Source organism: Carcharhinus amblyrhynchos, chromosome 2 (assembly GCF_965287045.1).
Source record: "Carcharhinus amblyrhynchos chromosome 2, sCarAmb.v2.hapA, whole genome shotgun sequence".
Lineage (NCBI taxonomy): Eukaryota > Metazoa > Chordata > Chondrichthyes > Carcharhiniformes > Carcharhinidae > Carcharhinus > Carcharhinus amblyrhynchos.
Window position 1 is genome coordinate 74,763,345 of NC_137325.1, and position 16,761 is coordinate 74,780,105.

Genomic DNA, 16,761 nt, shown 5'->3' on the forward strand with positions numbered 1-16,761 from the left:
TCTAAGATCAACCTTATGTATCCTCACTTGGCTGAAAGTCTTGCGGCAAATCTTACAATTCTCCTATCCTTCACCTGGAAGAGAATGCATTGTGAGGAATGATGAGGAAAATATAAATATGGTGGAAAAGAATGAATGCAACTTATTTTCATAATTCTTTTTAAAAAATTGTAAAATTTAATTTTGCATTCTTTCCAATAGGTGGAAAACACACAAGTGGCGCCGATGTCAATTAGTACCTTGGAATATCCGTCAGGACAGCCCTGGGGCACATGAAACCTGTGGTCCAGGACTTCAAACTAGAGGTTAGTTTACTTCTCTATGGCATCCTTGTCACGTGTTAAACATCTGCAGCAGGTGTTTCTGTTGGATTGTGCTGTTTATTTCAATGCAATTAGCTAAAATCTGCCAACCCATTGCAAAAATCATGGGATTTCAGCACAAATGATGTTCAATGCAAATTGAGTTTCCATAATCTTTTACAATGGTTTAAAAAGAAGTGCTTCAATTAGAACCATCCACAAAATTGGGCACATCTCAGAATTAATTAATCAATGTTCCAAATTTCTAATATCTGTCCCTATTTGCAGCCCTTCGAGGAGACTCTTAAAATTAAACTAGTTTGCCAATGCAAAGATACAAATTGACACATTTTACAAGTTTTACATATATCTTTTCAGTGCACTAAGAAACTACTGAACACCAGTCTAACTTGTAAATGGCTCTGCTTTTACAGTCACTATCAATTATTTAAAATTGATTACTCACTGTCAGTGGACAAGATACTGATTCCAAAATGTTGACTTTTTTAACATAAAGCGATTATCAGCTGCACTAATAAATGTGTACGAGGTTACAATTCTAGAAATATTTTGTAATATTTTGAATGTAGTCATGGGCGGAATTCTAGGTCCCGTGGTGGGGTGGGAATGTAGAGTGTTTTCCACCACAAAGAGAAAATCTTCCATCCCCAAACTCATTACATATGCACTGGGTGTTTTGTGCCACATTCCATGACAGGGAAAGCCTGGTGGTGTGTAGTCTTTCATCAACATATCCAAGAAATATGTAAACTGCAGCATACTTGGGTAATTTGTTTTATATCTTATGTTGATTGAATGTTGAATAAAAGATTGTGATTAATATTCCAAAAATTGTCTTGTGCTAAAATATACGCCTATCTAGATGCAACTGAGATGCAACTTACAATTTCATACCAAACTAGTCTTTTGTATTAAACTAGCGTATAGCATTCTGACCTTCATCAGTCGGGGTGTGGAGTATAAGGATTGGAAAATCATGTTGTAGCTGTATAACACTTTGGTTATTTCTCATTTGGAGTTTTGTGTACAATTCGGGTTGCCTCACTACCAGAAGGATGTTGATGCATTGGAAAAGGTGCAGAAGAGATTTATCGGGATGTTGCCTGTTTTGGAGGATGTGGACTATGAAGAGAGGTTGAACAAACTTGGATTGTTTTCATTAGAGCTTTGGAGGATGAGTGGGGACCTGATAAAGGTTTACTAGATCATGACAGGCTTGGATAGAGTGGATAGTCAGAGTTTTTTTCCCAGGATTGACAAGTCAATTACTCGGGGGCATAGGTTGAGAGTGAGAGGATGGTAAAGTCTGGAACATGCTGCCAGAGGAGGTGGTGGAAGATTCTATAACAACGTTCAAGAGACATCTGGATAGATACGTGAATAGGCAGGGAATAGAAAGATATGGAAGCAAGAAAATATTTGAATAGAGAAGCACCTGTGTCAGCACAGACTTGGTGGGCCTGTTCTTGCACTGTACTGTTCTTTATTCTTTTGTAGTCATTCATTTGTCCAGATCCCAGAAGGTAATGAAAGGGAATTGTGATTTTCATGACAAATTTTAAAAAGAGCGGAATGCTGCTGTGCTTGCCAAATGAGTATAATGTTATACTGAGTGGAAGATCCTAGGTTTGATCATCTGGTCATAATGTGTTTGCTGGTCTCAGCTTTGCTGACACACTCCAATTACCCGTCTGACTCCAAGAACTGAATTTTATTGACAGTTTTGGGACTGCGATGTTGTGACGAAAAGCAGGGTCCAGCATAACTGGTTTGGTGATTTTACTGCAGTCAGTCTTTTTATTGACCTTTTGTCAACCCACTGTTCAAATAAGCATGGCTGACAGGTTCAGAGGCCATGTTGTGGGTATGCCGGCGTTGGACTGGCGTAAACACCTGGTGTTGTCAGACTTTTTACCAGGTTCAGAGGCCTCAGCAGTGCCACAAGGAGAGGTCAACACTGTTGAGGCAGATAATGTTCAAGGGCCTAAGAGAAGCTCCCTCCAGGTGGAATTGCTGGGGCCACTGTAGTTGTCTTTCTTGCTGGCATCCCGAGTAAAATGGCCCTTAAGAATGCCAGTCAGTTGTCCACCTCTTTGGAGCAAGAAGCCCATCTGCCTAGCAGTCTGTCACTGGGAAAATTCCACACAACATGACTGTGTTAGGGAACTGTCTTGATGCTACTTCCCAGATCTTATCACCAATCCCTTCTCTCCACAAATGGCCTTCCAACCCATAGAACCATAGAATCCCTATGGTGCAGAAAGAGGCTATTTGGCCCATCGAGTCTGCACAAACTCTCTGAAAGAGCATCCCACCCAAGCCCTTCCCTCCACTCTATCCCTGTAACCCCCCACATTTTCCATGGCTAATCCCCCTAACCTGCACATTTTTGGACACTAAGGGGCAATTTAGCATAGCCAATCCACCTAATCTGCACATTTTTGGACTGTAGGAGGAAGCCCACACGGACACAGGGAGAATATGCAAATTCCACAGTCAGTCATCAGAATCAAACCCTGTTCTCTGGCACTGTGAGGCAGCAGTGGTTAACTTTGCCCCAAGCATTTTTGGTCTTCACTTCATTAGTCTTTCCAGGCACTAAGTTAAATCAGTATCCCTTCAGTCTGTGTAGAACTTCCATCCTCACAAGTGGTCTGGCTGCCTCTTTTATTTTATAATGGTTGTAGGACTCCAGGATTAAACCAAGGATCACAAATTCAAATCCTAATATATAATATCCTAATACGAAGGTTGGTGGTATTGTAGATAGCTTGGAGAGGTGCCAGAGGTTGCAGCATGACATAGATAGGATGCAAGGCTGGGCGGAGAAGTGGCAGATGGAGTTCATCCCAGATAAATGTGTAGTGGTCCATTTTGGCAGGTCAAATGGGCTGAAGGAGTATAATGTCAAGGGTAAGACTCTTAGCAGCGTAGAGGATCAGAAGGGCCTTGGGGTCCGGGTCCACAGGACTCTTAAATCGGCCTCACAGGTAGAGAATGTGGTTAAGAAGGCATATGGTGTACTGGCCTTCATCAATCGAGGGATTGAGTTTAGGAGTTGGGAGATAATGCTGCAACTGTGTAGGATCCTAGTCAGACCTCTCTTGGAATACTGCGCTCAGTTCTGGTCCCTCTTAACAGGAAGGATGTGGAAGCTATTGAAAGGGTGCAGAGGAGATTTACAAGGATGTTGTCTGGATTGGGTGGCATGCCTTATGGGGATAGGTTGAGGGAGCTTGGTCTTTTCTCCTTAGAGAGACGAAGGATGAGAGGTGATCTGATAGAAGTGTATAAGATGTTGAGAGGTATAGATCGGGTGGATTCTCAGAGGCTATTTCCAAGGGCTGGAATGGTTGCTATGAGAGGACACAGGTTTAAGGTGCTGGGGAGTCGGTACAGAGGAGATATCAGGGGTAAGTTTTTCACTCAGAGGGCGGTGGGTGAGTGGAATCGGCTGCCGTTGGTGGTGGTGGAGGCAAATTTGATAGGGTCTTTCAAGAGACTTCTGGATGAGTACATGGAACTTAATAGAATTGAGGGTTTATAGGTAAGCCTAGTAGGTATGGATATCATCGTCACAACGTATGGGCCAAAGGGCCTGTTTGTGCTGTAGTTTTTCTATGTCCTATGTTCTATATCATAAGTTGTGAAACTCGTGTCTTTCAAAGAACAGAACATGTCACTCCCATCCAGCCTGACCAGCATGTAACTCTATTCCACATTACATAGTTGACCCTTATAGCTCTTTGAAAAGCAAATAATCACTTGTTAAGGCAATTAGAAATGAGTAATAAATATGGTCTTAGCATAGTTACTGACATGTGAACAGATAATTTAAAAATTCTCAAATGAAATTAAATTTAAATTTAAATATTATTTATCTGCATCTCTCTTTCTCTTCCAGTACTGGATTTTATCAGTTCAGAGTTTGACTTCTCTTGGCTTATCCACCATAAAATGCGAGTTAACTGCTACTGTTATCCTAATAGTGACATAACAACAGAGTCAGCCTTTGGTGGTTTTCTAGTTAATATATAGGAATAGAGGTACCAGTTGAAGAGTTAGTACCAGCACATTCATGAAGGGTCAGATGTCCTCTTTCTTTGCTGCCGTGGTTCTCACTCCTAGGTTTTGTCCAGAGATTTTGCTAGTCAATGCACATACATCCTCTCTCACGCTGATTTAGAAACAAATTGGACAGATGAATGATGGCCTCACAGTTGAATAGTCTTGTTGCTTGCTATCGAAGAGGGCCCATGAAAAGTGTGTAAGATTGTAGAGGTTAATTCACCCTTCATTAACCCAACATGAGGGGGAGGAAACGAGGTGGAAAATTGGAAAGAAAATGTAACAAGGGGAGGAAGAAAGCAGACTGGATGTAGATAATCTTGCCAAAGCAAATTGACATAAAATCAAATGTTCCCATGAGAAATCCGGAACAAGCAAGATCACTTGGAAGATTTTGCACATTATCATACGTCAGAGTCTGGTGTGACACAAAGACTTAGAAATTATTTTCAATGCTTCCCTTCTGTTGTAAACAACAGTTGCTAAGGGTGCTGTTTATATGAGAGTGTAAGCTGTGAATATGTCGTCCAAGAAAATGTATTTCCTGTTCAGCACTAGCTGGATTTTTACCACCCAGCTTCCTGCCCTGTGAAACTCTTCAGTTCCCATAAATATGCGTTTCATAACAACTGCTTGAAACAAATATTGTTGCATGTTTTATCTCAGGCAAACTGCTTATAAGTCATTTGTTCTGACTGTGATTATTTTCAGATCTATGCGATTTATTTCACATAGCTTAGGGGAATACTTGTGAAGTATTTAAACATACAGCACTTCACTGCATTGTTAATCTCGGCCATACTGCTACAGGGAGAACCAAAGCATCTACTATGACTTAGGAAGAATTGAAAATCAGGAGAGATTTAAAGCAGGGAACTGATTCAGTCTCACCAGTTTATGCAATTGTTCAAAGTCAAAATTAACCCTGCTGTCTTCATCCTCTCTCCTCTCCCCTCAACTCTATTTCCATTCTTTCTTCACTTACCTCCATTTCAGTCATCCTCTTCCCCCTTCTCACCATCCCATAACTCCACTGTGCATGCATTAATTCTACTGAAGTGGAAAAATCCAAACTGTTCTGCAATACCTATTTGCAATACTGCAGGAGGTTGACTAATATTATTAAAATCAGTACCCCCAGTACCCATGACATTCCTTATGGACCAGTGTCAAAAAAATCCACACCCTTTTGACATTTACAATTGTGTGAGATTTCTGTTGGAAATGGATTTTTATTCCATTCTGAATACATAATTGTTAATCATATTTTCTTTGTCATAAAACCACTATTGAATAGGTTTATGTTTACATACATTTTCTGGTGGTTACCACTAGGTGATGCTACGGTTCAAAATTTTGACATTTCCTTCATCACTTTAGACACATTTTGTTTCCAGTTTCTTTTCTCTGAAGGGAGTTCATTTTTGCAATTTATTGTTAACATTTTCCTAGTCTAATTCAGGTCCATTTCTTCTTTCTGCTAAGTTTTAAATCATTAATCTAACACTATAAAACTCCTCCCTCTCTTCAGCCCTCCTACTATTCTTTTCCAAATCCCCATCCCACCAGGACCCAAAACTTTTTTAATTAGTGAGACTCTCATTTTGGTCTTGTTCCATCTCTCTTCCACCTGTTACCTTATTGCCCCATTTTAGCAGGTAATCCAGACAATTGCAGGGGACGTTCCCAATAAAAATGTTCATCCTTTGACTAGAACGATTTTCCTAAATCAAATTGGACATTTCCATTGAATAGAACTACCTTAGAGTAGTGCTTTGCCTTATCAATACAATCTATAACTTTGTAAAGAGCTCCTATCAACTCCATTAACCATGGGTCAAACTTCTTTAATCTATCCTCATGGATCATCTCCTTTATATTTTGATCAATCTTGTTACATACACACTGCGCACTGTATGTCTGTAACCGTATTATCGTGTATGTGATACCCCATGTGAGGATCGACTAGCAATCATAAAAGTTTCAACATAACCTCTGTAGCCACTGTTCTGACTTTAGTACCAATTGCTTTTCCACATTACCCTTGCATTGAAAGTGACAAATCTATTATTACTTACAGTTTGTCATCTACATTCTCTTGAGCCAATTCAATTCATTTCATGTATACTATGGCCAGGATTTTCCCAGCCCTTTGGAGATGGACTTGGAGGCATGAAAGATGGTAAAATTGAGGCAGTAGATTTCAGGAGAGAAGCCACAGCATATAGGCAGGAACAGCAATGATTTGGCACTTGCTGACAGGAAGGCAGAGGCCCTGTTCCTATGGGGAGACTGTCAGCTTCATTGGGGTGGCCTCCTTTCAGCTTCTTTTAATCATACACCAATAAAAATGTGTTTAGCATCAGGAATGAGCCCCCATTAGGCTGGCTGATTGATCTCTAAAGACTGTTGCTGAATTAAAGGAAATGCTTGCAGGTTTGTATTGCAACTTAAAGTTGGCAATGTTTATATGGTTGCAGTTTAGCATATAGTTAAGGTCTTGGTTCTTAATTCAAGAGATCTGCTCAGTTCTGTCACAGGTGCTGTTGTTTCTATTCTCCCTTTGCTTGCTGCACAGTGAGTTGATTTGGAGAAGACTGTTGAATGAGAGCTGTTCTCAAGAAAAGAGATTTGACATTTTAAAAAAATGCAAAAAATGCAAAGCCTATGATAAAATTCTTTGGCCACATTATTCAAGATTTGGGAAGTAATGTCAACCTGCAAAAAAACAAGGACATTAAAGGATTGCCACAAACTAAAAAGATTACAGAATTACACAGATTCCTTGGGACGGTCAATCAAGTAGGCAAGTTTCTATAAAAGTTGACGGAAATCAATGAGCCGTTGTGATAGCTGTTGAGACAAGGTCAACAATGGTGCTGGAATATGAAGCAGCAAAATACCTTTGACAAGATCAAAAATCTCCTGATTTCAGCAAAAATTCTAATGCATTACTCTCCAGGGCTGCCAACAATTGTAGCTGCGGACTTTGGCACAGTCATGTTTCAGGTTCAATAGGATGGACAAAGAAGGCTAGTTTATGATACCGCAAGCTCTCTCATGGGCACAGAGAAAAGGTATGCAACCATTTAGAAAGAAGCATTAACAGCTACATGGGTGCATGAGAAGCTCTCGAATTATGTCATGGGATTAAGATTTAAAATCAAAACCAACCACAAACCTTTGGTTACTTTCCTTAACCTAAATGAGATTGCAAAAATGCCGCCTGGAATTGAATGTTTTAGACCAGGCTTTTTAAAAGTGGCATTGCGATCTGTGGAAAATTAAAAATGGGTTGCCTGGTAAATTCCCGTTGCCCTACAAATTGATTTAGTTTAAAAGAAACACAGGATGTCCTGTAATTCTATTACGAAAACAATAGTTTTCTGTTCAAAAAAGTGTGGGATGTTCTTGTTTATAGGGCATATTTTGCTGAAGTCAGTATGACAATGAGGACCTCTCAATGACAGAGCCAGCATGAAGACTTTTGATGTGGAGGAAAAGCTTAGTATTGCCTGATAAAATTCAAGTTATGTGCACTTTATGAAAGCAAAAGTTAAGAATTAGGAGAGGGTGTATTTTTAATTGTAAAGTAAATCCTGTTTAGATTGCGACTGTAGCAGCAGTACTGCAGTATGCCCGGTCAGTGCACTCTGCCTGAGTCTTGAATTTAAAGTTTAAAGTTTATTTCTTAATGTCACAAGTAGGCTTACATTAACACTGTAATGAAGTTACTGTGAAAATCCCCTAGTCACCACACTCCGGCGCCTGTTCGGGTACACTGAGGGAGAATTTAGAATGGCCAATGCACCTAACCAGCTCGTCTTTCGGACTGAGAGAGGAAACCCACACAGACATGGGGAGAATGCACAACCTCCACACAGACAGTGATCCAAGCTAGGAATTGAACCCGGTTCCCTGGCATTGTAGGCAGCAGTGCTGACCACTGTGCCACTTCAGAGTTTGACAAGTATAGTCATTATCTCATAATCCAACTCATTATTTTTCCTGTGTGCATAAAATTTTTGCTGTTGAATCAACTTCAAAATGAAATAGTGTCTAGAAACAGGAAAACCATTGAGACTTTTTTCAAGTTATGCATGTGTGTGAGAAAGGATAATTGACACAACAACAGACTTCATTGGATGCAGCAAAATGTAATTATAGATGTGACATATCCCACCTACTGGGGATGTTTATTGTTGGGTGATAACAGATAGAGATAATTGGCGACTACCCCTACTAAGTTTCCACCTAAAGGCTGCATGTAGATCTGGTGAGCTCTGCATTTCAAAGGCGCATCTTAAACGAGAAATCTGTCACAAATAAATGGCAGCCAATTTTCTATGGATGGCTGATACGCAGTAAATGAGTGTACTGTCTGATTTCTGACACTTATTTTGAAATTATATGCTGACAAGGGGAGTTTGCAAATACTGACACCAACTTCCTTTGTGCTGGAATATGACCAGGATAAATTGGAAAATGGATCTAAAATGAACCCCCTGACATTTAATATACTCTATAATATTAGCTCAAAGTGGAAAAATCATATTTCATTACACATCCCACGTGACATTTGTTAAGAGTGGGTCACCAGAAAAAGAGTTTGAAAAATACTGGTTTAGATGGAGACCCATGAATTAAGTTACCGAGTGTGTTCAAGGGAAGTACCAGAGAAAGAAGTCAAACTGAAAGGTTTAAATTTTATTGAGTAAGTGGGGGCATATGCTTCACTTATCTCTAAGAACTTCCCGCCATAAAAAAAAGATTACAAGAGATTAAGCAAGCAAGCAAGCAGGATGATGAGTGTATCAACGTAAAAGAGTATTGCCAGAATAGATGACTGGATTATACTTGATACAATCCAATACTTCACCAGTACTTCAAACAGAGTAAACACCTCACAATCTTGACGATTTCTTAGTTTTAAATGACAGACTAGTCATGCCTAAAACAGCTTGACTTGCAATTCTCCAGAAAATTGATCAAAGTCACTTGGGCATAGCGAAATGCTGAGCAAAAGCCCAGCAGTCAAACTGGTGTCCAAGCAGCAATCATTCTATTGACGAGTTAATCATAAATTGCCTTACATGTACAGTGAACAGCCAACAGCAGCGAAAATTACTGGCACCCTCCATTTTTCCTTTGAGGACACGCCAGCACTTGGGAATGGATTTATTTAAGTTTAAAGGCTGTTTTCATCACCATCATTGATCACTACCCCAGATGGTTTGAAGTGAGTAGATTGCACAGCATCATGGCAGATGCAGTCAATACATTGTCTAACACGATATTTGCGACACATGACAACTCGGACATTGTGGTGCCAGAGAGCAGCCCTCAGTTCAGCTAATCATCTGTTCTGCAACTTTGCTTAAGAATATGGTTTCATGTATGTTTGCCTAGATATTCTCACTCAATCAGAAAGATGAGTTTGAACAATCAAGGAATTGAAAAACAATGAACTAAGGTACTAACTTAGCCATTCTTAACTGAAACTGAACTGGACTAACCATATAAATACTATGGCTACCAGAGCAGGTCAAAGGCTAGGAATCTTGTGGCAAGTAACTCGCCACCTGACTCCCCAGAGCATGCCCACCAAGACACAAGTCAGGAGTATAAAACTCTTCACTTATCTGGATGAGTGCAGCTCCAACAACACTCAAGAAGCTTGACATGATCCAGGACAAAGCAGCCTACTTCATTGTTAACCCTTCCACAAACATTCAATCCCTTCACCATCAATGAACAGTGACAACCATGTGTACCATCTACAAGATGCACTGTAAGAACTCACCAAGTTTCCTTAGGCAGCACCTTACAAACACATGACCACTACCATGTTGAAGGACAAGAGCAGGAGGTACCTGGAAAAACCACCACCTGAAGGTTCCCCTCCAAGTCACTCACTGTCCTGACTTGAAAATACATCTCCATTCTTTCACTGCTACCAGATCACAATCCTGGAATTCCCTCCCGAACTGCACTGTTGGTGTTCCTATACCTCAGGGACTGTAGTGGTTCAAGAACGCAGCTCATCACCACCTTCTGAAGGGCAACTAGGGATGAGCAATAAAAGCTAGCCTCGCCAGCAACGCCTGTAAATTAATAAAAAACTAAAGAACCTCACCACTTAAAAACGGGTCCTTGCCATCGAGTTATTGATGGGAAAATGTCTGCAAACACAACTTCTAGCTCTACAGCAAACACTATATGGGCAGTGCGGTGGCACAATAATTAGCACTACTGCCTCACAATGCCAGGGTCATCAAAGAAGAAAAAGCGAGGCACCTAGAAAAGAATGGTTTGATAGAGCAGACGCAGCATGGATTCGTTAAGGGGAAGTCGTGTTTGACAAATTTATTGGATTTTTATGAGGATGTAACTAGTGCGGTAGACAGAGGGGAACCAGTGGATGTGGTGTTTCTAGATTTTCAAAAGGCATTTGATAAGGTGCCGCACAAAAGGTTGCTTCAGAAGGTTAGGGGGCATGGAGTTGGGGGTAAGGTGTTAGCGTGGATAGAGGATTGGTTGTCTAATAGGAGGCAGAGAGTTGGTATCAATGGGTGCTATTCTGATTGGCGGTCGGCTACTAGTGGAGTGCCGCAGGGATCGGTGCTGGGGCCTCAGCTATTTACCATTTATATAGATGATCTGGAGGAGGGGGCTGAGTGTAGGGTGACAAAATTTGCTGATGACACAAAGATGAGTGGAAAAGCAAATTGTGCAAAGGGTGTGGAAAGTCTGCAGAGGGATCTGGATAAGCTGAGCGAGTGGGCGAGGACCTGGCAGATGGAGTACAATGTTAGCAAGTGTGAGGTTATCCACTTTGGCAGGAATAATAGTAGGAGGGATTACTATTTAAAGGGTGAAAAGCTGCAGCATGCTACAGTGCACAAGTCGCAAAAACCCAGTCTGCAGGTGCAGCAGGTGATCAAGAAGGCGAATGGGATGCTGGCCTTTATAGCGAGGGGAATAGAATATAAAAGCAGGGAGGTCTTGCTGCAACTGTACAGGGCACAAATAAGGCCGCAGCTGGAGTACTGTGTGCAGTTTTGGTCGCCGCACTTGCGGAAGGATATTTTGGCCTTGGAGGGAGTGCAGAGGAGATTCACTAGACTGATAGCGGAGATGAGGGGGTTAAACTATGAAGAGAGACTGAATAGACCGGGTCTGTACTCGTTGGAGTTTAGAAGGATGAAGGGGGATCTTTTAGAGACATATAAGATAATGAAAGGGATGGTAGAGAGATTCTTCCCGCTCGGAAACCACAGCAGGACTAGAGGGCACAGCCTCAAGATAAGGGGGAGAGAGCAGTTTAGATCGGAGTTGAGGAGGAACTTCTTCACTCAAAGGGTGGTGAATCTCTGGAATTCTCTGCCTGTTGAAGTGGTGGAGGCTACCTCGCTAAACATATTTAAGTCACGGGTAGATAGGTTTCTGATAGACAAGGGAATTAAAGGTTGTGGGGAGAAAGCGGGAAAGTGGAACTGATCCACTTCAGATCAGCCATGATCTTATTGAATGGTGGGGCAGGCTCGAAGGGCTAGATAGCCTACTACTCCTCCTATTTCTTATGTTCTTATGGACCCAGGTTCACTACCCGGCTTGGGCCACTGTCTGTGTGCGGTTTGCACGTTCTCCCCATCTCTGAATGGGTTTCTCCGGATGCTCCAGTTTCCTCCCACGGTCTGGAAGGTGCATTGGCTAGGTGCATTGGCCATGCTAAATTCTCCCTCAGTGTACCCAAAGTATGGCGACTAAGGGATTTTCACAGTAACTTCATTGCAGTGTTAATGTAAGCCTACTCATGACAATATAATATGATGTGATGGCCATTACAGAAGCTTGGATGTCTCAGGGACAGGACTGGGTACTTCAGATGCCGGGATTCAGATGCTTCAAGAAGGACAGGGAGGGGGGCCAAAAGAGGTGGCGGAGTGGCACTGTTGATCAGGGACAGTGTCATGGCTGCAGAGAAGGTGGATGCTGTGGAGGGACTGTCTATGGAGTCTCTGTGGGTGGAAGTTAGGAACAGCAAAGGGTCGATAACTTTGCTGGGTGTTTTCTATAGGCCGCCCAATAGCGACAGGGAAGTTGAAGTGCAGATAGGGAAACAGATCCTAGAGAGATGTAATAATAACAGTTGTCGTGATGGGAGACTTTAATTTCCCAAACATCGACTGGAACATCCCTAGGGTAAGGGGTTTGGATGGGGAGGAGTTTGTTTGGTGTGTTCAGGAGGGTTTCCTGACACAGCACGTGGATAAGCCTACGAGAGGAGAGGCTGTACTTGACCTGGTGTTGCCTAATGAACCAGGACACTTGTCGGATCTCTCGGTGGGAGAGCATCTCGGGGATGGAGATCATAATTCTAACTCCTTCATGATAGCATTGGAAAGAGATAGGATCAGGCAGGCTAGGAAGGTGTTTGTCTGGAGTAAGGGGAAATATGATGACATCAGGTAGACAATTGGACGAATAAACTGGAAGGAGGTGTTCTTGGGGAAAAGTACAGAAGGAAGGTGGCGGATTTTCAAGGAATGTTTGACTGGAGCTCTGCACGGCAACATTCTAATGAGACAAGGAGGTTTTGATAGGTCGCGGGAGCCGTGGTGCACAAAGGTTGTGGTGAACCTGGTCAGGAAGAAAAGAAAGGTGTATAAAAGGCTCAGAGAGCTAAGAGATGTAAAGGATCTAGAGGAGTGTAAGGCTTGTAGAAAGGAGCTTAAAAAGGAAATTAGGAGAGCCAGAAGAGGACATGAGAAGGCCTTGGCGGGTAAAATTAAGGAGAATCCCAAGGCGTTCTACAAATATGTGAAGAGTAAAAGGATGAGAAAAGAAGGGATAGGACCTGTAAAAGGTGAAGAGGGAAAAGTCTGTGTGGAACCGGAAGACATGGCAGAGGTGCTTAATAAGTACTTTGCCTCGGTATTCAGGGTGGGAAGTGATCTGGGAGGTTGTACTACAGGTTTGCGGTAGACTGAAAAGATTGAGTGTGTGAATATTAAGAGAGAGGATGTGTTGGAACTTTTAAATTCTATCAAGATAGATAAGTCACTGGGACTGGATGGGATGTACCCCAGGTTACTGTGGGAGGTGAGGGAAGTGATTGCAGAGCCCCGGCGATGATCTTTGCATCGTCGCTGGAGATGGGAGAGGTTCCGGAGGATTGGAGGATTGCGGATGTGGTTCCTATTTTCAAGAAAGGGAACAGGGATAGCCCAGGAAATTACCGACCTGTGAGTCTGACCTCAGTGGTTGGTAAGTTGTTGGAGAGGATTCTGAGGGACAAGATTTATGAGCATTTAGAGAAGTTTAGAATGATCAGGAATAGTCAGCACGGCTTTGTTAAGGGCAGGTCGTGCCTTACGAGCCTAGTTGAGTTCTTTGAAAATGTGACTGAACACATTGACGAAGGAACAATGGTGGTTTACATGGACTTCAGCAAGGCGCTTGATAAGGTCCCCCATGCAAGACTTCTTGAGAAGGTGAGAGGGCATGGGATCAAAGGGGCTTTGGCCTTGTGGATCCAGAACTGGCTTGCCTGCAGAAGGCAGAGAGTGGTTGTGGATGGGTCCTTTTCTGCATGGAGGTCCGTCACCAGTGGAGTGCCCCAGGGATCTGTTCTAGGACCCTTGCTGTTTGTCATTTTCATAAATGACCTGGATGAGGAAGCGGAGGGATGGGTTAGTAAGTTCGCCAACAATACGAAGGTTGGTGGTGCTGCGGGTAGTCTGGAGGGATGTCAGAAGTTGCAGCGTGACATAGATAGGATGCAAGACTGGGCAGAGAAGTGGCAGATGGACTTCAACGCAGATAAGTGTGTAGTGGTCCATTTTGGCAGGACCAACGGGATGCAGGAGTACAATATCAAGGGGAGGAGTCTTAGCTGGGTTGAAGAGCAGAAGGATCTTGGGGTCCGGGTCCATAGAACTCTTAAATCAGCCTTGCAGGTGGAGGATGTGGTCAAGAAGGCGTATGGTGTACTGGCCTTCATTAATCGAAGGATTGAGTTTAGGAGTCGGGAGGTAATGCTGCAACTTTATAGGACCCTTGTCAGACCCCACTTGGAGTACTGTGCGCAGTTCTGGTCGCCTCACTACAGGAAGGATGTGGAAGCTATTGAGAGGGTGCAGAGGAGATTTACAAGGATGTTGCCTGGATCGGGAGGCATGCCTTATGAAGATAGGTTAAGGGAGCTAGGTCTCTTCTCCCTGGAGAGACGAAGGTTGAGAGGCGACCTGATAGAGGTTTATAAAATGTTGAGAGGAATAGATAGGGTGGATTCTCAGAGGCTATTTCCCAGGGCTGAAATGGTCGCTACAAGAGGACACAGGTTTAAGGTGCTGGGAAGCAAGTACAGAGGAGATGTTAGGGGTAAGTTTTTCACTCAGAGGGTGGTGAGTGAGTGGAATCGGCTGCCGTCGGTGGTGGTAGAGGCGAACTCGCTGGTGTCTTTTAAAAGACTTCCGGATGAGTATTTGGGATCTAATGGCATTGAAAGTTACAGACAGTTCTACGGTTTGGTAGATATAGATGTGATCGGCGCAACTTGTGGGCCGAAGGGCCTGTTTGTGCTGCAGTGTTCTATGTTCTAATAATAAATAAACTTTAAAATAAACTTAAACTTATGACCTAACATTACCTCAGATGATCTTGAGGAGCATGAGGAGCAACAAAGAGACAGTCAAGTTCATCATTTCAATTTCAGACATAGAGCACATGAGACTAAAAGGTGCTACAGTCTAGGGAGAGATTGTTGATATGAGCCCAACAGTAAAAAACTATTGTGATGGAAAAAGATCCATGGTTGGGATTTTTTGGAATAAAAATGGACCACGGAAAAATAAGAAGGAACCAAAGAGCCTGGATGGCTTTGAAAGAAACTAATGGAACTTTGGACAAAGAACTGATACGTGATGGAGACAAAGAACCAGAAAGAAGTAGAAATTCTACAATCACCCAGGTAGAAGACACTCCCATCGAGTGGCCAAGTGTACAGTTCATCCTCAACCTCAAAGTTAAATCAGGACTGGATCAGGGAGATTGGTCAAAGCACCACAGAGACTAACCCTGCAAAGTCTGAGACTTTGAGGGGAGATATAGGAGTATGTTTATATTTGGGATAAATACTTAGAGGGAGATGTAGAGCAAAGGGGTAACATTGGGACACCTAATACCAGTGTAACTACTGATGTAAACTATGATGCAATGACACAAATAATCAACATCCTTTTTTTTCATGATAAATGTTGTGTCTAAAGGACAGATCTAACGGGATGGATAACGCGATGGCTGCCTGGGAAGAGCAGTTGCACAAGTCTGGCTTTTTATTGGTTTCCTGCCAATGTTTGGATCTCTCATAGATTCAATGTGGATCTTATTTGCAGAATATGTTGTACCTAAGGCCAATGTGTATCCAGGCCTGGCTGTGTTCATTCAGAATGTATTAATACTTTTTAGCAGCCTGATCTATAAATTTGGAAAAACAGAGGAATTTTGGGCATGAGCTCTGCCCATCTCAGCGCTGATTCAAGTCATTTTACACATGAATGACAACTGCAAATACACTCTGCTTTGTATTGTTGGCGAAATATTTAGTCAAGTTGATTTTGGGTAGAATGTATTAAAGATTTTTTTTTAATCTGGTGCGAAGCAAAAGTACAACCTTGTGGAGAATGCTGAGATATATATAGATCTGTAAGTAAACAAGAATAATGGTCTACACTAACAATCTAAGGGAACCAGGAAAATTCTAAAGAAACCCCAACTAGACTCCGAAATCAAGACAAGTTCCTCGTTCAACAGTCCCATGCCTTACCTTCCCTTGGTTACTGACCAACATCCTCTTCATCACAAAGCTTTCATTAAAAACCACCACAGAACAAACATTCTAATCCTGTCAATATTGCATCCAAAAGTCAGCTAACTCCCCTTGTGTGTCTTACCCTCCCTAGTGCTCCTACACAGTGATACTCCAGTGGTTGCAGTATGGCTAGTGGGATGCTGCTGCTTTCAATAAGAGAGACTCAAACTGATTTGAGCAGCTCTGGTCCAAGAAGACTTCGGACTGCACTATCTCCTCGTGGATGGTAGTGATCTGGACTGAGTGGCTGACAGGCAGTAGCAGCAACAGCACAGCAAGTAGCAGGGGCTGGAGATAGAATGTTGTTATTCTGGAAGATGATAACAGATTCTAATCCATAGCACCACATCCATTCCTCCTGGATGGCATCTAAACAATCCTAGTAATTTGTTGAAAGACAGACTGCTAGACGACTGTGAAAACCTGAAAGATCCTCTAAAAACAGCTACAAACGTCGTGGTAGTAGCTCCCTGATCATGAATGGCAACAAGCTGA

The 16,761-nt window shown here is 42.4% G+C and overlaps 1 protein-coding gene across 1 annotated transcript in view; it reads left to right on the forward strand.

Annotated features, from left to right (window-relative positions):
• Positions 1–16,761, forward strand: part of LOC145355412 (thrombospondin type-1 domain-containing protein 7A-like) — a 429,239-nt gene that overhangs the window by 321,908 nt on the left and 90,570 nt on the right. Inside the window, exon 11 of the mRNA XM_080207485.1 lies at positions 202–305. Coding sequence (XP_080063611.1) covers positions 202–305 — 104 coding nt within the window. The remainder of the gene's footprint in view (positions 1–201; positions 306–16,761) is intronic.